Consider the following 27,655-nt stretch of genomic DNA (forward strand, 5'->3'; position numbering starts at 1 on the left):
TAGCCGCCGAGTCTTGCTCCTAGGTCCCGCCCCCGGAGCTCGCTCCATCCAATGGAGGCGAAGCTCCACCCGGCGCCGTGCCGCTGCCACACAGCCGGCATGGAGCGGTCCACTCTCAGCGAGGGTGGCGCCGGGGGGAAGGGGGCTCCGCGCTGAGCCCTGCTGACAGCTTTCTCCCTCGTAGCGCCTCCAGACGTCCTCCATCTAACACAAGTATCCAGCTATATTGGCTCACTCCCTTTTACCTTCCTTTCATTATCCTGCTCCCATCCCTCTTCCTTTCGTCCCCCCCTAGAGTGATTTAAATGGACTCGACCACGCCGGCAGGGCAGCCGCGCCGGGCCGTTTAACGCCTGGCGGGTCACGTGGGCGGCGCGCGCTGTATGAGGGGGCGAGGCGGGAGGCCCGGCCGCCATTTTGCCTCGTGTGGGGCCGGCGGCTGAGGGGCGCTATGGGGCTCGCCTCAGGGCCCCCCGAGCCCGGCACCGCCGTTACCCTGCGGGTCTGTGCTGTGGGTACGTGCCTCGAGGTGCCCGTCGTGCAGCTCTGGGGGTCGCTGGGCCAGCGCAGTGCCGAATATAGCCGCCTCCGCAGCGAGATCCAAGCAGCGGCTGGGCCGCGCCTCAGTAACGCCCCGGGCCTTGTGGGGCAGGCGGCTGGTGGGGCTGAGCTGCGTGCTGGAGAGCTGGGCCTGGTGGAGCTGGCCGGGCTCTGGTACCGCTGCCGCGTGGTGAGTCGCTGTGGCTGGGAGTACCGCGTGTTCCTGCTTGATGAGGGCTGCACGGTGGCTGTCTCTCCCTATTACCTGGCACGGGGCTGCAAGGAGCATTTCTGCCTGCCACCTGAGGTGCTGGGCTGTGTAGTGGCTGATCTGATGCCGGCTGGAGGCCCCATGGCAGCTGCCTGCGGGGATGCGCCCGTCTCCACCTGGACAGCAGAAGCTATGGAGTTCCTTGGTCACCTGCGTGGCAAGGAGGTGTCAGGTGTGGTGAGGGAGGTGATGGTGCCACAGCACCTCACGGTGCTGGAGCTGCCCCAGCTGGTGGCTCAGATGCGTCACCTGGGCCTGGCCAGGCAGGTTACTCCGAGTTGGTTCTGCCAAGTGCTCAAAGACTGTCTAATTCACGAGCAGTTAACAGACCAGCTTGGACTGCAGCCTCCTGCACCTTCCCTCACAACACTGCCACAGCTTCTCCAAGTTTTCCACTTATACCAGCCAGCGTCACCTGCCTTGGATTACTTCTACCCTCAGCTTCAGCTGGGTGTGACAGAACCTGTCATAGTGACCCACGTCTCCGACCCTCACCGCATCTACTGCCAGTTGCAGAGCTTGTCCAAGGAGATCCACCGCCTTTCTGATACCATGCGCCACATTTATGACAGGTGGGAGCAAGATGTACTGCCCAAAGTGGGCTCACCCTGTGCTGCGCGTGGCGTGGGGGGCTCCTGGTACCGAGCACTCCTGCTGGAGGTCACCGCTGGGGAGCAGGACCAGCAAGTGGCTCACGTGTTCTTTGTGGACTACGGCAGGAAGGAGACCGTGATGGGAGCTAGCCTGCGCCATCTGCCCCTTGAGTGTTTTCGCATGCCTGTGGTGACTTACCCCTGTGCTCTTCAGGGTGTCTCGGATGGGGGTTGCAGCTGGTCCCTGTCTCAGATCAATGAGCTGAAAGCTTTGGTGCTGGGCAAAGGAGTGCGAGCTCGCATCGAAGCTTTTAACTCCTTCGAGCATCTCTACAACGTGAGTCTGTATGGGGAAAGTGGCATCAACCTGAACCATGTCTTTGGGGTGCAGGCTCGCTGCCTGGTCAGCAGCCACCTGCAGGTCAGCCAGAGTGAGGCGGGGGAGCAGCTGGAGGTGGAAGAATCCACAGCTGGAGAACTGGAACTGCCACCGGGAGCCCCTCCTGTGGCTTTAACGCCCAGAGATCTGGCTTCTGCTCCTTTAGTTGGCGTGAACCTGAAGCTGGGTGTGTTCGATGATGTGCAAGTCTCCCATCTCCGAGACCCGTCCGAGTTCTGGCTGCAGCTCCACGAGCATCACCAGCTCTTCAGGCAGCTGATGCAGAGCATGTGGAATTTTTACTCCAATGCCACGCAGCTGGGTGATGTCGTGTGGGACCCGCAGCCTGGATCCCTTTGTTGTGCCAGTGGGAAAGAGGGGGCCTTTTATCGAGCAGTAATCACCAGGGTTCTGGACAATGGTATGGAAATACACCTGATGGACAGGGGCAACACTAAAACTGTAGAGCGGGGTAAGGTAAAGGAGCTCCTGCCTCGGTTCAGGGAGCTGCCGGCTTTAGCTCTGAAGTGTTGTTTGGCAGATGTCTCCCCTCTGAGGGGGAGTTGGAGTGAAGACTCTGTGTCTGCCTTCCGAGAGATTGTACTGAACAAGGGACTGAAGGTTCATTTTCGCAGTGCACAGGGTGACAAATATGTGGTTGAGATCTTTGACCAGTCCCAACTGGGAGAGAAAAGCGTGGGTAAACTCATGGCCCAGGGAGGGTATGCTGAGTACCAGGGGTGTGAAATGTCTGAGACTCTTCAAAAATCATCTGAGAAGGCTGTGAGGCAGGCCTCTTCTGCAGCGGCTGCAGGGGAAGAAAAACAAATGAATGCAGCTAAAAAGCTCAGAGAAGAACCTGGTCTAAAGAAAAATGATAGAGCACTTAGTCCTGCAGCTGTAACGGTCAAGGAGAGCCCTGTTGCAACCACTCTTGGGTCTAAAAGTACTGAATCTCTTCCTGCTCAGGTGTATGAGGGCAAGGAAAACCTGCCCGTCTCTCACAGGCAGAGTTACGTGGAAATGAGGCCGACTTTCGCGTATGGGGGTCAGTTGGAAGTGGGAAGTACAGTTAGTGTGGTTGTATCATGCGTTGAGAGCCCTGGTTATTTTTGGTGTCAGTTAAGTAGAAATTCTGATGACTTCACTGTACTAATGGCTGAAATTCAGAAGTACTGCAAAAATTCATCCCACCCAAATACTTGGCCGAATTCGGTCTGCTTAGCCCAGTACTCAGAGGATGAAAAATGGTACAGGGCTCTGATTGTCAGTGAAATTAGTTCTGCAGAAAAAGTAGAAGTCATATACGTTGACTATGGCAACAGAGAGTGGGTGTCTCTGACGGGTCTCCGCTCGATCCCTGAACATTTCCTCCAGTTAAAGGCTCAGGCTTTCAGGTGCAGCCTGTACAACTTAATCCAGCCTAACGGCCAGGACCCGTTTGTTTGGGATGAAGCAGCGGTTCTGGCTTTTCGGGAGTTTGTTGATGCCTCATCATGTCACTTTGAGCTGAGGTGCACAATATTTGCCTTGGCTTCTGTTAATAATAAGGAGCTCTTTAACGTTGTGGATTTAATGACGCCTTTCCAGAGCGCTTGCCAGTTACTGACAGCCAAAGGTGTGGCCAGGCCTTTGTCACCTGAGAAACCTCTGGCATCCTGTGTCCAGCTCCATTCATTCTATTTTTCCACGCACGACATCAAAATTGGGAGTGAGGAGGAGATTTTTGTTACTCACGTTGACAATCCGTGGATGTTTTACTGCCAGCTTGAACGACGTGCGGATGTCTTGGCGCAGCTTACCGATAACATCGGGCGCCTCAGTGAAACAATGACCAGCTTAGAAACCTTGCCGAAGTCTGGAGACCTGTGTCTTGCGAGGTACACCGATGGCAGCTGGTACAGGGGAGTAATTACAACAACAAAACCCAACAAGGAAGTCTTTTTTGTGGATTTTGGTAACACAGAGACAATAGAGAAAGATAATCTGCTTCCTATACCAAGTGATGCTTATGATGTCTTGCTTTTGCCCATGCAGGCCATAAAGTGTTCCTTATCTGACATAGCCAATGTTCCCAAAGAAGCTACGGGGTGGTTTAAGGAGGCTGTCCTGGAAAAGCAATTAAAAGCAATAGTTGTAGCGAAGGAATCTGATGGTAAGCTGTTAATTGAGTTGTTTGATGGCAATACTCAGCTGAATGCAAAACTGAAGGAGGGGTTAAGATTAAGAAACAAGGCAGGACTGAGTAGGCAGCTAGAAAATGAAACTTTGTGCTCACAAGATGCGGATATGAAAAAGAGGAATGAGCCTGCAGAGTCTTCTCTGAACACAGGTAGGCCTCTTGAGAAAAAGAAATGCAGATCTGAAGCCCAGGGAGGAGAGGAGAGTAGCAAAACACGTGTCAAGCCAGGAGGTGGAAGCCTTCGCCAGCCTTCTGTGAAGAGAGGACTGCCAGGTGAATTACTGGAGGCTGCTGAGAAGCCGAGCAGTAGTGAAGGTGCTTTGTTAGCTAGAGTGGGGGAAGAAAAACAGACTGTGCTGTCTGTCGAGGTGGGTGCCCAGTCGGATAATAAATCTGGTACTGAAGGTAGATCAATACCAGTTAAAAATGTATCTGCCCTACCCCAGCGGAGCGTAACACGAGCTCATGAAGTGTTAACATACGTTTCTCACGTAAACGATCCTTCAGATTTTTATGTTCAGCTCGCGAGCGATGAGGCTGAGCTGAGCAGCATTTCAGAACGCTTGAACAGTGAAACGCCAGCAAAGGACCCTTGCGGGCGACTCTTGCAAGCCGGAGACTTGATCAGTGCTGTTTATTCCGAGGACAGCCTGTGGTATAGAGCTGTAGTACAAGGGAAGGCTTCCGACGACTCGATCAGCATACAGTACATTGATTATGGCAACGCTGCAGTGATCAGTGTTGATCGAGCGCACAAACTCCCCGAAGACTTGGCTTCAGTTCCAGCAATGGCCGTTCACTGCTCTCTGAGTGGACTTCAGTGCAGCAAAAGTACGGGTTGGACAGAGAAAGCGATCGAGTACTTCACCAAGAGAACAAGTGAAGTGCTGCTCACGTGTGAATTTGTAGAGAAGGTTGGGGATAAATGGGCAGTTACGCTCAGTGACGATCAAGGAGTAATAACAGTTGATTTAGCTGATGAAAATTTTGCAAGAAGAGAAGGGTCTTATTCAGCTGAAATACTTGATGGAAGGGCGAGTGGTGATGCGGTAAATATGTGCCAGCCTTTGCCTTCTCAGGCACTAAATGGAATTTCCAGTGTAAGCAATAGTAAATCATTCCTCTGGAAGTTTCCAGAGGCAGGTCAGACTGTACAAATCTATGTCACAGTTGTAAAAGGTCCAGAGTATTTTTGGAGTTGCAGTGCTGATACAGAAAGCATAAACTACGTAGAGGAAAAAATAAAGGAAGCTGAAAACCTTGGACTGAACTCTCTGAACAGCTGCATTAAAAGTGGTGATATTTGTTTAGCAAAGTACAGTCAAGATGGGAAGCTCTACAGGGCCAGAGTCACCAGCGTAACAGATGATGGTGTAGCTGTTAGACACGTGGATTATGGAAGTGAGGAGACTGTTGGCTTGGAGATGCTCAGACAAATTCCATGTGAATTGCTCAAAGTACCTAATCAAGCATTTGCTTGCTGCCTGTCAGGTTTCGATTCCTCAGAGGGCTCGTGGCTTAGCGAAGCGAAAGAGAAGTTTTATGATATGACTGTAGAAGTGTTACTAGAAGCTGAGGTAGTAGAGATGCAGGAGGATAAAGCTTTTGAAGTCCCTCTGTGTGTTGTCAAGCTGGAAGCATCTGGGAAGAGTATTAACGAAGAGATGAAAGCTTTTTGGAAAGCTAATACAGGAAGTGATCACAAAGCTGTCCCAGACCTTGAGAGCCCCATACAGAGAAGCAGCTGTTCAAGCAGTGATACGGGTCCGTGCCTCAAAAGAGAAACTACTTCTGGTTGTGGATTAGCTCAGGAAGGAAGCGAAAGTGCCTTACTTCGTTCTGAATGTTTCTTGGATGTCACTTCTGGGTGTTCAAATGCTGGAGGAGCAAACACGTTGGTGGGAGCTGTTGAGCATGTGGCTGGGAAGGCTGACGATGGACCTGAAGCAGCTGAGACTCAACGCAGCTTTGACAAAGAGGTCCCTCTGCTTGAAGAAGATCCTGCTGTCGAGGTATTGCTGGAAGCAGCAAGAAGCTGCAGCCCTCATATCTTGGGGAGTGGGATGAAACCTGCAGTGCAGGAGCTGCCTGGAGCGCTGCTCCTACAGGATGCTGAGCTGAAAGCAGAGCAGACAGGCGGTGCTTCCCCAGGCAGCCTTTTCCTAGGGAGCAAACAAAAAGAGCTGCAGAGATGGCTCCAGGTACAGCCTTCTGCAGGCGGTGACACAGGGGCGTTGGTGGAACTGGATCAAGTACAAATGCACTCTTACGATGATTTAAAAGAGCTCATACTGGAACTGGATGCGCTTTCAGTGCACTCAGCTGATGAAGAAAGCAAGGAAGCACTGGGAAGAGAGTCACCTGAAATGCAGACCGCTGCTGGCAGCGAAGCAAGAGAGAAAGTGTTGGAATGGGGCGCGTTTGATCTGCCCCTCGTGCACGAGGAGATGGAGGAGTTGGCAGTTCTGAAATCTCTCAAAATTTTACCTTTGCTCAACGAGAGAGACAACCTGGTGCCTTCAGTTAGCGATGGAGGGAAGGCGGAGCTGTTTCCATCTGATGTTCAGCTTCCTTTGGGAGAGAACGCAAAGGCACTGGAACTGGATCTGTCGAGGGTTCATAAAGCAGAAGCTTTGCAGGAAGATTGGATAGAAGTGGAGCCTCCCCTAAGGCTGCCCTCGTCTGAACGTAGGCCTGAGAAACAGCTGGACCTGAAGACCCATGACATGCTGTCAATGCTGGGCACTGAGATCGAGCAGCTGCTGGAGTTGGTGCTGCCTGACGTGCAGCCGTCTCAGGAGGATGGAGAGGAGGACTCCTTAGGGCTGGAACATGCTGCCCTGCAAAGTTCTGCAAATAGTGGAAGTCAATTCTCATTTTTTACAAAAGACTTAAGCCAGAGGCCTGTTTGCACCATGAAATCATGTGACCGCAGAGTTGAAAAACATAAGGAGTGGCAGAAGAAGAAGGATGAGCGTTATGTGGAAGAATGGATGAAAGAGGACTTGGCTGAATCATTTAGAGATCATAGAAGTGCTCCTACACACGTGCAGTCTTCAGGCTGTGAACCTATGGATGCAGAAACGGGAAGAACACAAAATGATAACTTGGCTGACTGCAGCGCAGGTAAGGTGTCTGATTTTAAGGAGCTAACTAATAAAAATGTTCATTGAAACACAAAATATTAACAAATTAAGTGAATGTTCATTCATTTAAATGTAAGAATAACTTGTAGAAAACAGATTTTTATTCTTTAATAAGCTTTTAAGGCTTTATTTTGGTGTTAACCTGAGTATGCATTGACCGGTTATGGCACTGATGGGTTATGGAAATCCAAGTATGTGTAGTACTGTGGAAAATGTGACGGTAACAGCAAGTAATATGAGAGGTTAATGGTTTTGTGATTGGAAATCTCATTCTAAACATGAATGCGCTTTCAAGATTGTTTAGGATGACAGATTTTTGACTTTATTAATAAAAAGTAGTGTGGGGGAGTACAGGGGGACTTGGGAACAGAGTTACGAGGGAGTTGAATCTTTTGGCTGTTTTGGGTTTGTGTTTTCCTCCTCCTTCACTGACATGTCAACCTTTTTGTAGAATGCAGTGAATACACTTGTAACCTAAAAGGCTTTGCTGTTGGTTCAAAATGCGTGGTGTGGACGTCCCTCAAATGGTGTGAGGCTCGCATTTTGGAGGTATCTGAAAAAGGTACCAGGGTAAGTACGATTGAGTGTTTTTTCTCTATTTGTAAGGCGGAGTCCTTTTTTTTTTTTCATTTCTTCCAAACTTGGAATATTTAGCAAAAGTGTGCTACTTGTGGGGTCTGATTTGGGACTAGATGGAACCAGGTGTCTCACACTGAGTGGATGCTAGATGTCAGTGCTTGATGCTGCCTTCTCATCTTATCGCCCTGAATAGTCTAGGAGGGCTAGAAGGTCTGGCTCCAGTTTGAGACAACACTCCTGGTGTGCAGTTCTGTTATGTCTTGATTGCCAGTCACTGTTCTGCCATGGAGCCGTATTACCATTAATGCCTGTGAATCTTGGCGTTGTTTTACTGATCTTTTAGGGAGTTACTGCTAAAAACAGTAGAAACATAGAAAGGAAGTTGAATTGTATATTAAAAGTAGCGTACAACTATTCTTACGTCTGTGAAATAAGTCTTTACTGAATTTGTGGCTGGTGGAAGTTAATTTAAACACTGGATTACAACGTGCTGGGCTGCCTTGTGCTACTGCTGTTCTTTAAGATGGAATAAACGATTATATGATTAATGCTTCTTCCTCAAGTTAGGGGTGTGTGTAAGTGTATACATATATAGAGACATTAAAAAGATAATAAAAGGGCCTTTGAGTTGTAAATTAAGGTTGCAAATCTGAAAGATCATTTCATAAAAGTAACTCCTGGGAAGACTGAATGCCTGAGGTTATGGGAAGCCAGGTCTTCTGTTTGCAGATTCCTTTTGCTATCTAAAGCTAGTTCAGCTGCGTTCAGGAGATGAGTCAGGTATGTAATGATAGACCAATTGATCAGTTTCTTGCCCCCTCTGGTTTACTGGGTGTTTTCCAGCCTTTCCCTTTCACAATACTTGAATTACAATCCCAGGAGAGGCTTAACCTAGGATGCTGTAGAAAGAACTCCATGTGAAATACTTAAATGCAGCGATTCTTGGCCTTAGATTCAGTAGTGATGCTCGGGTTTACTGGAAGTCAATTTCTTCTTCCTTAGAAGATCCACACTGAAAGCTTTCTCGGAGGCAGGGAACCCTCTAGGAATTTTCTCTTTTTCTAAAGTTGTTTTTCTCTTACTGTGTTTTCTTGGAGCATCAGTGGTGCTAGCGAGATGTTGGCTCTGTCCACACAGGTATTGAATCTCTCCAGTGGCAGCGAGGAGATTGTGGATCCAGAGAATGTCTGGAATGTTATTCCTGACCAGGCTTACAGATCACCCAAGGTACGGTGCGCTGTGGAACTGGGGAAACCTGTGGATTTATGGAAAGGGTGCTCTGAGTTGTCATTCTTACTGTGTCACCACAAGGATGGAAGGGCAAAACAGCATTAATCTAAATCTGCATTTGTGCTAACTGCTAGTAGCCCAGTGTTTTTAAGACATCATACTGTCCTTTCTTCTTTAACAGATGATACAAATCTCTATGGAGACTATAGAAATCTAAATCTATGATTTATGCAGTCTCTTTATGTAAAGTATTTGCCATTTGGTCTGGTGATAGCTTAATTAAAAAAAAAAAAAAAACTTGAATGAAGCAATGTTGCTGGAAGACTCCTAAATCAGAAACATTAGAATAATGCTGGTGCCACACAGCTTTGACAGATCATGCAATTGGCAAATCATGGAACATGTTTGTATTACGAAGTGATTAGGCAATGATAAGAAGCTTTTCAACAGTATTCTTCATGAAGCACCAACCAGTGAAAAGTTCATGTTTAGAACTCAGAATTAAGGCTGTCAGTTGTGCTGCTGATGGTGACAGGAGACTTAATTTCCAGTTCATTATTCATAAGTTTTTGTATCAAAGAAAAAAGGTGGAAGATAACTTGAAGATTCATGTGGGGAGGGGAGGGAAGAGTCCAGCAGTGCTGATGTGAAAAGTTAGTCTAATATTAAAAGGAACACCTCAGTGGGAAGTATTTTGGCAATGGTGCCAGCTTCCTAACAGAATCCTCTTCTTTAGGCAATTAACCATGCAGCAGAAAACACGCTGTCCTCACTGGAGGAATGCTTACTTCAAGGTAAGATTACCTTAATTAAGCTCCCAAAGAGGTTGTCTGCTCAGGATTTAGATGTATTCTAATTACCTAGTAATTGCTTTATTTTAGAAAATACAGTTGAAATACCTTTTTTTTTTTTTTATTCAGGTATTTTCTTTAATACTGTTGTAAATTTTCTTATAGTGAGTGCAAATGATGAAAGCTGCTGATGTCTTGATTAGAAATCAATTTAGAATTTATTCAACCTACTGGACTGAGACTCTTGGGCAAACTGGGGTGGGATACCTATCTGTGGTACAGATTTTGGTAGAATTTGGGGGCTTTTGCTGTCAACACATTGCTTTGTTCACTTTTTGGAGGCAAGGTGAGGGACTGCTGGTCAGACTCTACTAAGAATTGTAGTTTGGCTCTTCAGTGCTCCAGTTCCTGAGGAGACCTTGGTCTCTGAAGCTAAATTCATAATTGTGTTATCTTAGTTGTTTCAAGGATAACTTGTGAATGGTGCACATACATCTTTAATGTTACTTAAATTTTGGAGTGTAAGAGGTGAATATCTCTTCTGTGTATCAAAGGGAATAGTACAGGTGCTTTCAAATCACGCACCGTTTCCATAATCTATGGAATTGTGAAGCAGTTTTGGTCAAAAGGGGCTTTTGAAGGACCTTTATTGTACCTGTGCCTGCTCAAAGCAGGGCCGAATAGATCAGGCTGCTTGGGGCCTTCCACTCAGGTCTGGAATTTATCCAAGGGTGGAGATTGCAGAACTGCTGTGAGCAGCTTGTTCCTGTGTCTGACCTGTGTTTCCCTGAGAAAGGCTGAACTAAGCTTGCCTGGAAGTAGTTTTTGTGTGTTCAGTGATTGGAAACTGTATTTCAGTACAACCCTACCGAAAGCTGACTGACCTGTGGGTTGTGGCAAAAATAAAAGTGGTAGTGAAGAGAACTTGATTAAACTAATGAACCTACACATCCTTTCTCAGTTGCATCACTCAGATGCCATCTTATATCAAAACCAGAAACAGCAAGAGAGAAATGTTTGCAGTTTCTACAACTTTATTTTGATCTTCTTTTTCTTCCTTGGCTGCCTTATTACAGTCCAAATATGACCTCTGTGCGTATTTTGTGTGGTTTCAAATACACCCTCTTAGCAACAGCTGAGTGAACGTGAGCAAAGGCCCTGCAGATCAACAGGATGCAAAAACTCTCGCTGAGGTTTATAAGCCCACTGAGGGATGGTGTGCCTCTGAACTCACAAATGAAATCTGGGAGCACTGCCTGCCTCATCTGCTTGGACAGTTCAGGTGTTTCAACTGTCATGTCATTTTGCAGTAACTTCTCATGAGTAGGTGGTTAATATGGTCTAATATGTTGGTAGTGTGTCTGAAGGCTTTTACAGAACTATGACCTGAGATATTAATTCATTTATATACGTATACAGAAACATCTTGATGGATCTGATCTGTTTGTGTTTTCTATAGAAAAGCAAACCAGTTGCGGTTCAGCTAAATCTGAAAAATCTGAAGATCCTTATTTTCTCCAGCATTCCTGAAAGTGATGTTTGCCACGTGAAGCTTAAAGCAAGTACCTGTGTACACTCCATTGCCATGAAAATGGGTTTTAATGGGATCAAGACTACAAGCAAAACACTGAATGCTGCTTCTACCGAACTGAGCAAATGCCTGTTATTGCCATAATTCCCTGTCAAAGAATTAGTGGTTGCTGGCAGACCGGTCTTAAAGCTGTGCTGTCTTTAATTAAACAAGAATGTGCCTCTTGACGGGCATTCATTACTGAATGCTTTTGTCTTAACTTATGCCTGGCTGTCAGTGGATTCTTCTTGAACAAGTTTCTTGTGAGTTACTGCTGTATAGGCTGCTGTGGCGCACAACACTGCTTTCTGCTGTTTGCTTTTTGAAAAGTTGCATTCTTGGTTTTTTTTTGTTTGTTTTTTCTAGAAAAGTTCAGGGTATTTATGGGGAGGGGATTGGGATAGTTTTTGTTTCTCTAGAGAAACAGTTGTGTAGCACTGGAAGTCTTGCATTTGGTGCTATTACAAAGCAATGGAAGAAGCTGGAATAAAGCTGACACTGGGGCATGCTCTTCAGGGTTTTGTTAACTTTTGTTAACGACTGGCTTTCTTTCCCTATGCATTTGCCCCAATACAGTGTGATACGTACCACATACTGTCACAGGTACTGTGTGTCTGCAGGTCATGTGGCTGTGCACATCCTGCAGTTCCTGCTTCTGTTTTGATCCAGAGTCATTCTCTAGAGCACCATGAGCCATGCCAAATGCTTTGGAACACTCCACAGTTGTGTACAAAACAGAATTCGTGTTTGTGACATAGCCTTCAATGGCAGTAACAAACGCTGAAGCCTTTTATCTCCAAATCAAGCAGACCTAGCAGTGTGGTTATGCTTGCTGCATGTGTAGTGTGGTAAGGACTTCTACACCCAGCTGCAGCTTACCACACCCTTCATGTGTTGAAAAGGGGTTGCTTTTTTTTCTACTGTTCCATGCTTCTGTATAATGTAGGTTCTTCTATCTCTTCTGGGGCTGTGGATTTTTCACAGTGCCACAGTGAATTACAAACATAATTGTCTTGCTGAGCATTACAGTAGATCCTGAGCATTAGCACTCGCTCAGTTAACACTTGCATATTGATCCCCTTAGTAGAGACAAGACACGGTGGTAGGCTGTAAAGAATTTAATTAAATTCTGAACAACAGGCCTTAGATATCATTGCAATCTCATGTTAAGATCACACATTATATAAATATTTAATTACAGTTAAAATACAACTGGAGCAAGCAATGAAGTTGTTTGTAACCTTATTTTGAAACAAATAGGCTACAGTTAGTAGTCCCCCTCTTGCAAGGCTTATTCACTTAATAGTTCTTCCTTGTGGCAACTTGAGAGTTCTGCTCTAAAAATCAGAGCTGCCTTCAGCCACCCACACAGCCAGCTTTTTCTGCTGACACATACAGACAGCAATGCCAGAAAATGAACAAAGATGAGTCTCTAGAGAGTATTACAACTGTACAGGACAACATGATCAAACTATGCTTGCATGCCCCTCTTTAAAGGGAGCAGGTAGAACTGACACAGCTATTCCACAGGTTCATCTACAGCAGAATTATTCACGTGTCACCGAGTGACAGTAGTAATATAGAGATAGTAGTGGTAATAGAGAGAATAATACAAGAGACCATGCTTAAAGCTTTGCCTGGGGGGATTACACTTACTACACTGACCATTTCAGCAGCTTTTTGAATGGAAACTTCTGAGTGTGGCAGCATGAACAGATCTTAAAAATGTAAGTGGGATAAGTTTGTATGAAAAGTCACATGTCAGAACAAACTCCTTGCTGTGCTGTTACCTTAACCTATTTCCTGTTGCTTTTACTGTAGCTCTTCTTTTAAGCAGACAGTTCTGAAGAGCTTCCTCCTGGTACCTCTCTAACTAGAAGGAACAGAAATCTGCCCCAACTCCCAGCTGTTCCCAGAGCACAGCTGAAATAATTAAGTTTAATAAATTAGTTTCTTCTTACACTGGAAAAATAAAAAGGCTTGTTGGATGCAAACTGACTTAAAGCTTGGTAAGCAGAACTTTAGTTGAATTCCTGGTAGTTTAATTTATCTCTGCATAGTTGATTCTAGGTGAGAAACAGAATATTTAAATTACGATAAAGTGATTTCCTCCCTCCTCCTCCCCCCCCCCCGGCCTATAAAGCAGAAATTACCTTGTTACGGTATTATTTCTGAGAATCCCACTAACACATCTGAACTTAACCTTTCTACATTTGGATCATTTTTTTGTTGTTGTTGTTCTGCACCCCAGAAGCTGTGTTGGAGGCCAGTGCAATCACATCTGAGCAATATCTGGCCAAAATTAGTGTCCTGGTTCCTGTGGTATTTACAGTACTTCCTCGCATTCCTTATTCGCCTTGAGATGGAGATAAGTCAATGTTGGTACCAGAAATAACATTGGGTCCTATGCCATCCACGAGGGAATCCCACTTATCAAAATCTTTCGTAAGACCTATAAATAGGGGGAAAGAAAACCCAAATGGTAATGAGTTAAGTTGTTGGATTTCTGTAAAATGATACCAAAAAATTAAATAGGATACATGAATCAACTTGGCAAAGTAGGGGATGCAGTCATACACGCTCCTAGTTTTTACATACAAGCACAAATGTACTGAAACTCAGATGTTCTTCCTCTGAGTTGCTTATATTATAGAAGTAACGTTTTCTAGAGTTTCATTCAAGTCTGCATTTTTTCTGCTTAGACTTTTCTGAGACTTACTTGTAGTGAAGAGTAAGTTGAGATTTAACTTGTAGTAAATGGTGGTTATAAAAAAAGGAGTTACATGTTTATATCAAAGCATGACATGAATCAACAGATACTTACTCAAATGTTTCTGCAGGAAGGCTAATGAAGCATGATTGCTTATATCGATAGCTTCATTGGGATCTATTTCTCCTTTTAGTTTGAAAAACTTTCCAATGATTTCTCCGCTCACAAAGGTAAAGTCAGGAAAGCTCTGATGCACTGACCCTCTGCAAACACAGAATTGATCAACAGGCTCATAAGAATGTAGGCGTTAGATTAAAAGATGACAGAGGCTTCCTGAAAGCCAGACACATCTTACACGATCTTATCAAACAAAGGTTAGTTTCAGGAGAGTGCAAGGTTAGCAGTAAATTGTGCCATAACCACAGAAGGGAGGAAGTTCTGTTTGTGCTTAGCCTATATAACCACAACAGCAATAAGAAGGCTTAGCAAAACTTTGAGATCACCAGGTTGTCTCTTTGCCCTAAGTGCATTATACAGCTGTCTGCACCCCTGTGCGTGGTGCTTTTATTAGGGGAGTGTACAACTGCACCCAGAGGGCTATTTAAAATGCCCAAATGCAGATGGATGAGGTACAGAGCAACGCTTGTGCCTGACAGAGGAATGCACACCTTGCAGTGTCTTAATGTTACCACCTGTGCTGAGAAAGGTCTCTGTCTCCCCTGTAGCAGACATATTGCTATCTAATATAAACATGCAGTGAAAATGTGGGCCCTGAGGAAGTAGTGACTGTCTGTCCTGCAGCTACCTGTAACTGAACAGCTCTGACAAGAGAATAAGTTCTGTAAACAAAGATTCATCCTTGACCACAGAAATGGTGGATGCCTGGCACTTACTTGATGGTGATCATTTTCTTGTTTGAGTCATTGGAGCTAAGCTTCTTCATCTTTAAGATATTATCGGCCCACTGGAATTTTTCAGAATTGATAAAAAGCAGCGGTTGCTGGACACTGTTCTCATAAGTGTCATCGCCCACTGGGAGCATCCACGCATCGAGAGCAATGCCACACCTGCCAAAAACAACATCTGGATATTGTCACAGGTAGAGAGCTTTGTGCGGACGTTTTCAGCATGCTTTGGTTTGCAGCAGACATGGGGAAACTGATGATACTGAACAGGTAAACGCGTTAATTAATCACTTTGTAGCGATAATGTTTTCTACTCTGGGGGAAGAGGATTAATCCATTATTGCATTTGTTGGTCTCCGCTGCCAGGTGCAGCTGGGCACAGGAGCTTCTGCAAGGTTCCACAATATCATGGGAAAATACAATACAGCTATTGTGTTCCTCTGCATCCCCAAAGCTGAAGGAAGCACGAGTTGAAGAAAATGAGACATGCCAAACATTTTTTCTTCAAGAGCTAATTTGTAGCTGAGGGATCTTAGGTCAGGCTCCCTACTCCAGGCTTGTTGAGTGCCAAATGTCCCTTTCTTTGTTTCACATACTTACCTGAATCTAATTTCTTTGCTGAGACTCTCAATAACTGTAGCACCACCAAAAGAGTGTCCCATCACAGCTATTCTGCTAGTATCAACAGAATCCTGTTAAAAAAAATCCAGGTGCTGTAAGAGACTTTCTTTCCCCTTTTTTTTCTTTTCAAATAAGTTTTTCATCTACTGTGTGATCTTCAGAATAGTCTACAGGAAGCCGTTTAGAAACGGAAGAGGAAACCCAGAAGCTTTATTAGGTGGTTAACAGATTGAAGTTGCCAACTTTCACTCACCTTTAGCTTATTCCAGTCAAAGTCTGAATTCAGTACGTTCATTACTTCCTCCCCTGAATTGATTTTTAGAATGAGGTTGAGTGCTTTGATGCACTCCTGTGCTCTCTGCTGCACCTGGGAGACAGAAAAGATGGGACAGAAGTAGAATGAATTATCAGACAACTGCTGTTTTTTCTGGCTTGTTGTACACAAAAATTAGTTTTTGTTTTTTTTTTAATATAAGGGACTGGTACAATAAGCACTATTCTGAACTGTAGAATTGATCTGTAAAACAAAACATTGAGAAGTTTTGATCAAATGTGAATTTTGGGGGCCCCAAATTGTTGAAGCTCTTGTGTAGATCCTCCACTTGTCCCATCTGCACAATAGCTCTGAAAGCATCTTTATGCTGGATGTACCTAAAGCAAGAAACTGCCTCAAAGCCCTTCCTATTTTACATACATACACATTACTAAAAAAACGTAACATAGCTGTTGCCAATACAGGTTTTCAACGTAAGAAGCGTTCTGGATTTTCATATGTTTAGTTAAAAAACAAACAAACAAAAAACAAAAAAAAAACACACAAAACTTCGAAAAGAACCAACGAGCAGCAGCATCCTTGGGAACAACTGAGCGTAGCCAGCCAGCGAGACATCTGTTTATTACCGAATTTCAAGTAAATCTCAACCTCCTGGCTTCTCTACTAGAGAAACATACAGGCAACAGCTCCTGCATGTTATTTGCAAGCTCAGATGTTGTGTAGTTGGACTCACAAGAAGGATGTTGAATGCACACAGGAAGGGACACTCATGCTGCTGTCTGTGTGGCCCTGCAAGATAAACACTTCCCCGTTTGAGTCTGTGCTGGGTGGAAGAAAGCACTCCCATATTTTAAAGGTCAGGTCTGTGCTTGGAGGAGCTTATCGCCACGACCACGACATCTAGCACGGATGCTGCTTATAATCAGGAAGTCTGCACTGCTTACACTGCTATAATCCATGTCAAAGTGTGTCAGAGGTGGTGAAGCAAACATCCCCCTTAGAGCAGCGATGATTCATCTTGCTGGCAGCAGTAAACAAAAGCTACAGCAAGCCTAGGGCCACACAAACAACGCTTAAAGACAGGGCTGGGCAGCACTTGATCGCAGCCCCAGGAGGGTACCTGCTTGTGACGCAAGCAACGTTCTTCCTCTCCCGATTTTAGTTTCCTGTAGTAGATCCACTCCTTCTCCATGTTTGGTGTAGACTCTTCCTCTGTTTCAGAAACAGACTTTTTTTTACAGTAATACGTTGCTGAAGCTGATTCATCTCTGCAATATCAACAGAAGGTTATTTCTGAGGATGTATTCCATTTCTTCGGGATGAAATCAAAAGAAGCCTTAGCTTTCACTTTCTTCAAGAAATCCAAGCTCCCAACCAGTGCTGCCCCACCAAAACTCCCCCCACCATTACGTTTGCCAGGTTCTACCAATAAAAGAGAAAAATAGTGTGCTTGAAGAATGACAAATGATACGTGCCACAGGACTTTGCATTAAAGGGCTTCAAATTTATCTCCCTTTGGTTAGCTAGGAAGTGAGCTAGGGAAGGGGTTGGGGCTGAATGTGAGATACTAGTTACTCCTTTAAAAAAAATCTTTACATGTAACTATTTATTACCAGAAAGCTTCTCTCCATCCAACTGAAGAGCACACAATATACCCACCTGTGCTCCACTGCAGCCACTATGAAGCCTTGAGAAGCCATCTCTATGCAAATAGCAGAATAGATTGTCCTGCAATCAGAACCACACTGGTGATACACACACATTCATAATGAGTTCAGTTGCACTGCTCCTTAAACACTGCACCCTGTATGTGCTAGCCCCCATTCTGTATTTCTCGTCTCTGCTTTAATTTGCTAACGAGCAGAGCAGGCTGCTGTATGCCAGTCACCCAAGGGTGCTTTTTGTTGCACTGCACCCTGTTACTGTTTCAGTACCTATTCATCAGAAAATGTTAATAATTCTTAAAGTAGCACATGGGGCATTTTGCATTTTCAAAGAGCTGTCCAAAGATAACTACCTAGTCCTCATAATGTATTTATGCATGGTTAAATACCTGCACCCCTAAAATATATATACCTGGGAAGCAGAAATAAAGAAACCAACCCTGCCTTTATTTCCTGGCATTGATTTCAGTGGAAGCATGCAGATACACAGCAGCCTGTTCTTCACATCTCTTTTGACTCCACAGGGATCTCACCCCCCTACTGAAAATCTGTTCAGAACCATTCTTAGAGACTGTTGTCTCCATGGACGACAAAAATAGTTTGTCAACAAACTGCTGAATTACCGAAAAGCTCCAAGTCCATGGGAAAAAACGAGGAGTGGGTATTTTTCTCCTGGCTTAAAATCAGCATTTGGTTTTGCAGGACAGGTCACAGAACCTACATAAAAATGGAAGCGTGTGTCATTATCACTTAAATCAGAGACAGCACTTGTTCCTGTGGGAGAGATCCCACAGGAACAAGCCTGGTGATTTCAGAAAGGTCATCTAAAGATTAAGGTAGCAAATCTTAAAATGCAGAAGATAAACGAAGACATGATTCTGCAAACACATTCTACAAAAAGATGTTTTATTTCTCCTGTCCATAGCCTAGCACAAGGCCAACCCTTTAAACCCCACAAGAACAGATTTCTAGGAGCAGCCAGGCATCCAAGTTCTGTTTGTATTCAGAATTTCGCATCTATCTGACTCTTGTATGTCTGCAAAGTTCCCCTTGTGATTTGAATCCTGAAATAGGGGCAGCTTCCCCATAACCACCCAGACACTCCCACATACAGCGATCACGGACCGTGGTCCTGCAAAAGTGGGTCATGTCCAGCGTTGAGCCTTGACACCCAAACCCTTCCCAAACACACGCTCCTCATTGGGAGAAACTAGTTTTCAGTCAAAAACATGCTGCTCGCATAGAGTTCGTGCCCTTGTCAAGAAATAAAGCGTAAACCAATCTCACCAACGTAGTATTGGAAAAGCCTTTCTCCTACAACCCGGTACATGTTAAGGAAGTCGGAGAGTCCTTGATAGTACTCTTTATCTGGAATCCACGGTGCCTCTTCGTTATCTGTGGTGTTGCATGAAGGGTAATACAGGCGTAAGAAACTTCCCTAGGATCAAAAAAATATATATATTTTTTTTATTTCTTAATATATGATGAAAAAGAGGGAAGATGAAAACATTTATGTCAAGGGCTTCAGTTGCAAGAAAAACAGCTCAAGAGAATTTGGAGAATCTCATGAGAATATTATTATTCAATGCAGGCTGAGCTTTGATGGCAGTCCTATGTCGCTGTCATTTTGTCCCCACAATGACTTGAAGCAGTACAACAGCTGGCATCCTGGCAGCGATGCTCACACAAATGTCTCATGGAGCTGCTACCAAGCTCATTCACCCTGCTAACCTGGGGGAAAGGTAACCGACCCTCCCAGAAGTACAGTTTTCCACTGGATTAGGTCAGATTTTCCTCCGAGACCAGTATCTGGATGTGTGGCCCAGCAGATGAGGTTTGGGCAGCCAGGGGCATGGCCTCAACGTGGCCATCGTGCTCCCAGCTAACCCGAGCAAATGTCTCTGTCTGCTGTCAGCAAAGCACCTGGACAGCAGCGCAGCAAAGGAGTGCAGTAACTACTGTTCTTCCTCCAGTATCTCCTCACCAGGATGATTACAAGCCTGTAAAGTCCATCTTTCTAACCAATTTTATTACTTGTGTTCCTCTGCCTCCATTTCTTACTGCTGCCTTGGGTCTCCTCTTGCTGTTTGTATGCCAAGTCTGCGGGGGAACCACACAGGCTCCCCGTCCTCCCCTCGCCAGTATTCTTCCTACACAGCAGTGTACCAATGTGGTCTCTTCAAGGACATCTCCCAGCAGACAAGGTGTGTGCAAGACGCTGCTTGAACGCACCGCCAGGCTCCTGCTGTGGCTTTATTTAAATACGTTCAGTCTAAAACTGCAGGCAAGGTACATGAGCCAGGGAGAGCAGCGTGAGCATGAGCTTTGGAATCGAGTCTGCTCCTCTGAGCGCAAATTTATCAGTTTCATACACAGCGTGCACCAAAAGCTTGTTTAATGAATCTTGTTTCCATTTACTCATCAAGCTTCAATCAGCCTTTGACACGATGAGCACTAAGGAGGACACCACGGAGCCTCCATCCAGGCTGGTAATGACATCAATTCAATCCCAGAATAGTCCCGCTGAATTTCTCCAGGTGACAGTTTACCAGGAAAGGAAAGAGGTTCATTACCTATCCCTGAGAGAATTGCCATTATGCAGATTGCTCATCCACGAAAAACACAGGGGCTGATTGCAAAGAGAAGCTAATCACTCTTGGGTGCTAATAGAGCGGAAGCTCAGCAGAGCCGAGGAAAACCTACAAATAACCACTGCAAACAGGCCACAAATTCCACCTAGCTGTTCCAAAGAGCAAATCTGTACTGCAAATGCACAGTCTTCCCACAAAAAATACTCAAAACCAAGAGGATTTGAAACAGAAACTTCTAAGTGAGCCCACCAGGTGGCTATTCACTGCTCCTGCCTTCCCATCGCGGTGTCTCCCTCCTTTAATGTCCTGGAGGCACCCAAATGTGCCCTGCACGCATCCTGCACTTCTGCTCACACCTTTGGCCGGATTCCCCCACAAAACCAGAGTTGTGAGGCTGGCAATGAGCCTTAAATCCAAAAGAGGGTGAACCCAGCGCTTACCTCAGCTGCATTTTCTGTCATCAGGTCCGTGCAGCCCACAGAGTGCGGCCCCTTCCCTTCGGGGATCCTGTAAAACTTCTCAGCGCTGTTGCTGCCCATTTCCTTTGGCGCCTTTGCCGACAGGCCTGGGGAGGAAAAAAAAAAAAAAAAAAAAAAAAGCACAAATCAGGAGAATTTGGGGCCTTTGTGGCATCTGTACTCATTGTGACGTACGTGAGCAGACCATATGCCCTGAGAGATAAAACAAATACAGCGCGTTAAAGGTCCGGGACTGCTCAAACTGAGGATTAGGCCAACAAGAGCAGCTGCTATTGAGGATCTGAGCTCTGAAACCCCAAGACACTGATCTGACACCTTCGGCATGGTGGTGGTGGCAGTGCTGGTGGTGGCAGGCCCCAGGCAGGGCGACACCCAGCAGTGGAGAGGCCGCAGGGCACCCAGATGTGGCAGCGCAGGGCCCAGCAGGGCGCCCAAGCCATAGGTCAACGGGTTCCCTGCGCCAAGACCTGCTCCCGGTACGGGAAGCAGGAGGGGAAGTTTGGGGTTTTTGCAGCTCCCTGTAAACAAGCCCGGTCTGCACGGCTGGGGCAGGGGGCTGAGGCCCTCCCAACACCCAGGAGGTGGGGAACGGGGCAGATGTGGGGGGCAATGGGTGCACTGCCCCTGCCTGGGGCGCCAGGCTGCATCCCACCTGCAGGGTAGGACAATGACATAAAGCATGTTGGAAAATTAAACAAGGTGAATGTAAATATAAAACAAAAATGAATAGAAATATAAAATTAAAATCAAAATCAGGAATGAAATTCAAAATAGAAATAAACTTCAAAACAAAACTTCAAAATCAAATTAAAGTTAAAAATGGAACTTCAAAATAAAACTTCAAAATAAGCTTCGAAATAAAATATCAAAATAGGAATAAGTTTTAAAATAAAACCTCAAAATAAACTTAAAGTAAAACTTCAAAATAAGCTTAGTATAAATAAACCTCAAAATAAGCTTAAATTGTTAATATAACAATAATGATATTAATAGTATATATAGCATTATATTGACATTACATATGTTGATCATATTATATTACATAGATCATATTATATACTAATATGTTAATGTAAATAAACTTCAAAATAAGCTTAAAAATAAGACATAAAAATAAGAATAAATTTAAAAATAAGACCTCAAATCAAGCTTAAAAACAAGACTTCAAAACAAGAATAAAAATAAAGCCTCGAAATAGGCTTAAAAATAAGACGTAAAAATAAGAAGGAATTTCGAAATAAAGCTTTTAAATAAACACATAATACAATTTGAACTTGAAGGTGGGACTTTCCAATAAAAATAAGAATTAATTTAGGAATAAAAACCAACTAAAAAACGGAGAGAAGGATGCAATTAAAGCACGCACAAACCACCGAATTCCCAACCATCTGCCCGGGGGCAGCGCCGGCGAACCGAGAAGAGCCGAGCCGAAGCGAATGGAGCCGGATCGCGCCGAACCGAATCGACCTGCACCGAATCGAGCCCAAGCGAATCGCGGAACCGAATCGAGCCCAGCCCAAGCGGGCCGGGCCCAACCCCTCCAGCCCCGGTGCCGCTGCCTCTCACCCGCTCCTCCCCGGAAGGTGCCGCGGTCTCCGCCCCACTTCGCCCTTCCCGTGCCGCGGCCATGGTGCGGCGGCTGCGCTACCCGGAGCAGAAGCTGCTGCGGCGGCTGTCGCTGGTGAGCTGGGAGGCGGCGAGCGGCGTGGCCGAGGTGCGGGCGCTGCGGCGCTACCGCCTGGGTCGCCGAGAGGATTGGGCTCGCTATAAAGCTTTAGCCCGGGCCGTGCGGGGCTTAGCCCGGCGCCTCCGCGATTTGGGGCCGTCCAGCGATGCTTTCCGAGCCCGCTGCGCCTCCGCCTTGCTGGGCAAGCTGTATGGTTTGGGGGTGCTGAGCTCCCGGCGCTCGCTGGCTCTGTGCGAGAAGGTGTCGGCCGCCTCCTTCTGCCGCCGCCGCCTGCCCTGCGTGCTGCTGAAGCTGCGCATGGCGCAGGACCTGCGGCACGCCGTCACCTTCGTGGAGCAGGGCCACGTGCGGGTAGGGCCCGAGGTGGTGACCGACCCGGCGCTGCTGGTGCCGCGCGCCGTCGAGGACTTCATCACCTGGGCCGACGGCTCGCGCCTGCGCCAGAAGGTCCTCGACTACAACCAGGAGCGCGACGACTTCGACCTGGCCGCCTAGGGATGCGTGGGTCGGGGGGTGGCTGCCATCCTGCTGGCTTCCGGGAGGAACGCCGACTGCCACAGCGCACGAATCGATGGCACCAATCGATGGACGTCGACCGCCAAACCCCTGAAATCCCCCAAAACACGCCCAGGAGGAGACGCGCTCACTGTCGGCACAGCTGCTTTTATCATCGACATTCCTTTTTTAACACCACACCACATGGGGAGACAGCACCACAAACTGCTCAGACATCACTCCGAAAACACCCGGCCCTGTGCATCCCTCAAGGACAGCGCTCTCAGGGAGCTTTCTGCGAGCCTGGCACTGCCATTTCAACGCCTCAGATGCCAAGCAGCAGGAGGACGCTTTCATTAAGCCTCCTGTTTGGGGACAGAGCACTGATGCCACCCCGCTTGGTGACCTGGACACCACTTTCCAAAAGCAGCCTCGTCCTGGGAGGTTCTGCTTTCACCCAGCACAACTCAGGGGGGTTTGCGGTCAGCAAAGAGGCCGAAGAGTGAATTTCTGGGACTGTAAAAGTTGTAGCCCCCAAACGGAATAAATACATAAGTAAAAGCTAATGTTTTTGTGTAAAGTCACAAGGGGAAGCCTGACTGGCAGGGCTGAGCCCTGTGGCTGTGGGGGCTCTGGCTGGGGAGGGTTGGAGCGAAAGCAAACCTGAGCAGTTCGAGGGCTGTCAGGAGCTTCGTTCCCCTTTGAAAAAAGGGCAGAAGAGCAAAAATAAACCAAGTTGGTTTATGGTGTTGAAGAAATGCATGTGCTGCCTTATGATGGAGTTTCCGTGAGTCTTCCTAGTGATTCTAAAACACTCCAGTGAGCCCTGCTTGCCATCTTACAGAACATTTTTTTTTATGTAACTTTTACGTAACTTTTTTTTTTTTCCAGCTACAGGCTATTACAGAGTTATAAAGTGCTCTTTCTAGAAGTGCTTTCTTTGCTGTTACCCTGGGCGACCAAAGGATTTGGCAGCAGAACAGGAGCGGAGCTGTGGGAGCCGTGGCTGCTCTGGGTCTGGCCGCGCTGGTGTGGCTGCCCTGAGCAGGAGGGGCGTTGGGTAAGTGGTGTTTGGGGGCTGAGGCAGGACCAGAAACCCTCTTAAGAAGGTTTTTTAGAAAGCAAACTAAATGTTTATATCTGTACCAGTGTCATAAGCCAGATATATTAAACTGTGTTAGCTTTTAGAGCAATAATAAGTGTTAAGAAAGGGGCACATCTCCCTAAAAGAGATGGGACTTCCCCACTACACTTGATTATATGAACAACTCCAATTTATGCTTACATTAATTTTGCTAAAAAATGTTACCTGTAACACCTTAAGAAGTCTTTCTCGGGGCACACGCTTTGCTCAGGTAAAAAATACAAATGGAGAAGGTGTTCCTTACCTGAAGCACGACTTTTTGTGAACACCTTGCCAGCCCTCGTCCAGAGCGAAGTCATCGTGTCTTGGGGAATTCAGGAGGTGCCCAAGCCGGGTGCGGGTGAAAACGAGGTCTGCTTCGCTTTACTCTTCCAGGAGAGTTTCAGTAAGGGCGCAGTGATGTGTGCTGCTGTCCAGGAGCCTGAGTAGGGCGTTTTGCTGCTCGGATGCTGAGCTGCTTTGTCCGCCCCTCGAAGGAAGAGCAGAAAAGGAAATCTCAGGTCTCAAGCACGGAGGCGGTCGGGCTGGAAACCTCAGCAGCGTTTCCTCACCACCCTGCTCCTTTGGCCCCAAAACAGCTTTACGCTGTTTGCTCGTGAGTCTCCGGTGTCTTCTGCAGCTGGAGAGAGACAAGACACAGGAGTATAAGTTGTTAAATGGAGGCTAATTGCCTCGGGGCTAATTGGCCCCTACAAAGCTGTTCTGTGGGGCAGGAGCATCCAACGCTCCTGCTCCCTTCTCACGGCCTCAGAAATTAAATTCTTGTGGTCCTTTTAGGAAACGTACTAGAGCAGGCAGTGGTCAGGGAGGTTTTGCCAGTGCCGCTGGGTTCGGGCTTTTGTTTTCTGCTTTTTTTTTTTTTTTTTTTTTTTTTTTCCCTGGCCTTGGCCTGTTCTCTATTTGGAGGCTGCCAAGGGGAGGAGGAACGGAGTCCGGGGAATGTGTGGGAGCATGGAAGAAGGAGTCCTTCACACTGCTGCCTTTTGTGTTGCGGGGACTAAATGGCCCAGGCTGTCATTGAAAGGCAAATGTGCTGATCTCAGCTGCTTTTTCCAGTAAACAGCAATACTGCACGTGGAAGTGGCCTCCCAAATCGGGCATCTTGGGGTGGTTAACTCGGATGATGTCCCCCTCAGTAACCAGTGGTATCCCACTGCCGTGAGCACAGACAGCACTGCAGGCTGGGGAAGGACGGTGTAACCCCATAGCCAAGTGCCACACAAGCTGTTCCCCAGTGGCTAGAGGCATCACTGAGGTTTAAGTATGTCCCCTGCTAATTTGGCACTGGAGATTGAACCAAAAAGCAATGCTCATCACTGAGGGATGGGACTGCCTCTTAATTCCTGCCCCAAAAACTAAACTGAAATGTGAACATCACTGGGGCTGGGGAAAAAACACCCTAAAGCAGTGTTGACAGCGTTAGCCTGAGGGCCCCAGTTCCGGCCCCTGCTCTTAAATGTCCTGCTTTAGTCACTGAAACAATTTTTCTTTGCTTCAAATATGGGGGGGGGGACACCAACAATGACTCCAGAGTTGGAGATTTGAGCATCTCCAGCCCACTCCGAGAGCTGCCCGTCGGAGGGTGATGTCCCCAGCAGGATATCCTGACAGCTGCTGGCTGCTCTCACCCACATCCCCAGTCAGTCGGTGTAAGCCCAGGCTGTGTTTTACCCTTGGTTTCTGCCCCAAAATCCTTCCTCCAGGCTCAGCCCTGGTGCAGGCTGGAGGTGCTGTGTCACTGGGTAAGGTCCAGGCTGGTTATGGGGCAGGTCCTGCTGTGATTAATGCCTGAGGCCACCACGTAGTCACCTGCAGGGTCAAAGCCCACCGGGGAAAGCCATGGCCCCAAAACACTCTCTCCTCTCCCCGACAGCCCTGGTAGGAGCCAGGACTAGTGCTCAGCGTTGCAGAAAGGCGATGGGGTGAGGAGGGTGCTGGCACCGAGCTCCCCGGAGAACTTGGGTCAGGGAGGACCTCTGGAGGACATCTACCCCAAACCCTGCTGCAAGCGGGGCACACGTGGAGCAGGGAGCTCAGTTTCTTGTCTCAGTTTTGCCTATCTTAATGCTATCTTCACTCCCCGGAAGCCCAGAGCAGCGTTTAATCACTGTGATGTGTTTGTTTTTTTTTTTCCCTTTCCCTCCGGTCTGTGCTTCCCCTGCTGCAGCCCAGCGCTGCTGCTCCCCACCCCGACACCCTAAATGCCAGCAGGGCACGCACCCTCTCCCCTTCCTGTCATCCTGCAGGGACACGCGGGGATTTGGGGTCAGATAAGAGGAAGACTGCGAGCCTTCATCCGGCGCAGAACTCCTTAAAATCCCCCTGCCAGCCCCGTCGCTCCTCCCTGCACTCTTCCCAGGCTCTTTTTTTCCCCTTTCCCCAGTGCCTGCCGCTCCCGTACCTGCTGTGCAGTGTCCTGGCCACCCCCTGCTCCTGTCCCTGGCTTGGGAAGGAGCTCGATGGCTTGGGAAGTTGCTCGAAGGCCCCTTTGGGTGCCCGTGGCCCTGCAGAGCACGGCGGCCGGCGGCTGGTCCCGCAGGAGGACGTCTCCCATAGCAGGCAGAGCGGCTGCCGGGCTCTTCCCGAAGGGGAGGGACCAAACTTTGCCTTACTTTCCAGACGGGACAATCTTTCTGGGAGAGACCTTTCCCCAGGCCTTGCCAACGAGTCTCCTGCACGGATCCATTCCACCTCCAACCCCTCCCAAAAAATAAAATGCTGCACTCGCAAGAGGACCCCACGGCTGTTCGGATGCTGGGTGTCCCCTCTGTGTGTCAGGGATGAGTTTTAACAGGGGCTGGGTGCAGCACCTGGACCCCCCATGACATCCCAGGGAGGATGGGGAAGGTCAGAGCAGCTCCGTTTGGCTCAAAGTCTCTGCACAAAAATCTGAATCTGATCTTAAAATCACATAAAAAGGGGACAGCAGCACCCTGAGGAAGCGAGTCCCACTTCTGGGTGCCACTGCTGGAGTGGTTTAAGGTGGATTTTGAGCTCAGGTCCCTACTAATAGAGCAGATCTGCCCCCATCCCTCTTTGCAGAGCCCCAGCGTTTGCCTCCTTGATGGTGACAGCTTGGCCCAGTGCATGAGTGTGGTCTGCAGGCTGGGAACTAACCCTAAACCCAGCACTGATAACAAAAGGTCAGCTTTCAGAGGGATCAACAGCCCCGTGAGCCTTAAGGCTAGCAAAGGGAGGCATGGAGGGTAGGTAAAATTCAAACTGGTCTGAATTGCTTAGGAAACTGAACCCACGGACTGTCTTCGGAGAGCTGCTGAGCTTGTGGGGTGGGCTCATTGGGTTTAGTTCCTCGCCCTTTGTGTGTGTATGAGCATGATCTGAAGTTAGCAAAGAAGGGTGCTTGAAGTTCCAGTTACATTTTGCTGAATTTTGTTGGCATTTCCTTGGAAAGGAACAAGAAAAGTATGTGAAAATATGATACTTTTTTTTTAATCTGTGTTTTTGTCCAATGCTCATTTCAGTGAAGTGCTGGATGTACTTTTCAGTATCGTTTTCAGTGTAGGTTTAATGCCAATGAGAGGTGTCGGAGGACTAATGTGAAGACCTCTGATTAATCATGGAACAGGTTTTTCAAGGCAAGTGAGAGGCAAGGAGGAGGAGGTGAATGAATGATTGAAGTAACAGATATGTTCGAGCCAATATTACTTCTGTGACCCACTGAGGAGCACCAAAACCCATTATATTTTTTATTGTGTACACATGGTCCCCTGTCATGTATGCGTCCTCCTCATCTACCTCTGGCTCCCAGGATGCAGCCCCTAGGGTTGGGAACCTCCCTGCATC

General features: G+C 47.1%; 3 protein-coding genes across 5 annotated transcripts; 2 read left to right on the plus strand and 1 right to left on the minus strand.

Annotated features, from left to right (window-relative positions):
- Positions 1–451: 451 nt before the first annotated feature.
- On the plus strand, positions 452–9,137 carry TDRD6 (tudor domain containing 6; the record flags this gene model as incomplete). The annotated part of the gene is made up of 4 exons (XM_084284481.1): positions 452–7,091; positions 7,563–7,681; positions 8,828–8,917; positions 9,102–9,137. The coding sequence occupies 4 exons, from the start codon at positions 452–454 to the stop codon at positions 9,135–9,137; spliced, it is 6,885 nt and encodes a 2,294-aa protein (XP_084140607.1).
- Positions 9,138–12,429: 3,292 nt separating this feature from the next.
- On the minus strand, positions 12,430–24,302 carry PLA2G7 (phospholipase A2 group VII; the record flags this gene model as incomplete). 3 transcript variants are annotated; one of them, XM_084283320.1, is made up of 11 exons in its annotated part: positions 12,430–13,733; positions 14,106–14,254; positions 14,885–15,058; positions 15,497–15,588; positions 15,771–15,884; positions 16,912–17,059; positions 17,451–17,519; positions 18,079–18,172; positions 18,743–18,893; positions 20,487–20,611; positions 24,096–24,302. In XM_084283320.1, the coding sequence occupies 11 exons, from the start codon at positions 24,148–24,150 to the stop codon at positions 13,630–13,632; spliced, it is 1,275 nt and encodes a 424-aa protein (XP_084139446.1). In that variant the 3' UTR covers positions 12,430–13,629. The 3 variants fall into 3 exon arrangements, with proteins under 3 accessions (XP_084139446.1, XP_084139445.1, XP_084139447.1); XM_084283319.1 differs by lacking the exon at positions 24,096–24,302 and adding an exon at positions 21,896–22,154; XM_084283321.1 differs by lacking the exon at positions 24,096–24,302 and adding an exon at positions 21,892–22,062.
- Positions 22,153–23,461, plus strand: IMP3 (IMP U3 small nucleolar ribonucleoprotein 3; the record flags this gene model as incomplete). Its single annotated transcript, XM_084283322.1, has 1 exon — positions 22,153–23,461. One exon carries the CDS (start codon positions 22,153–22,155, stop codon positions 22,705–22,707), a length of 555 nt encoding a protein of 184 aa, XP_084139448.1. The 3' UTR covers positions 22,708–23,461.
- Positions 24,303–27,655: the final 3,353 nt, after the last annotated feature.

This window comes from Netta rufina (genome assembly GCF_964035555.1).
Source record: "Netta rufina genome assembly, chromosome: 3".
NCBI classification, from domain to species: Eukaryota; Metazoa; Chordata; class Aves; order Anseriformes; family Anatidae; genus Netta; species Netta rufina.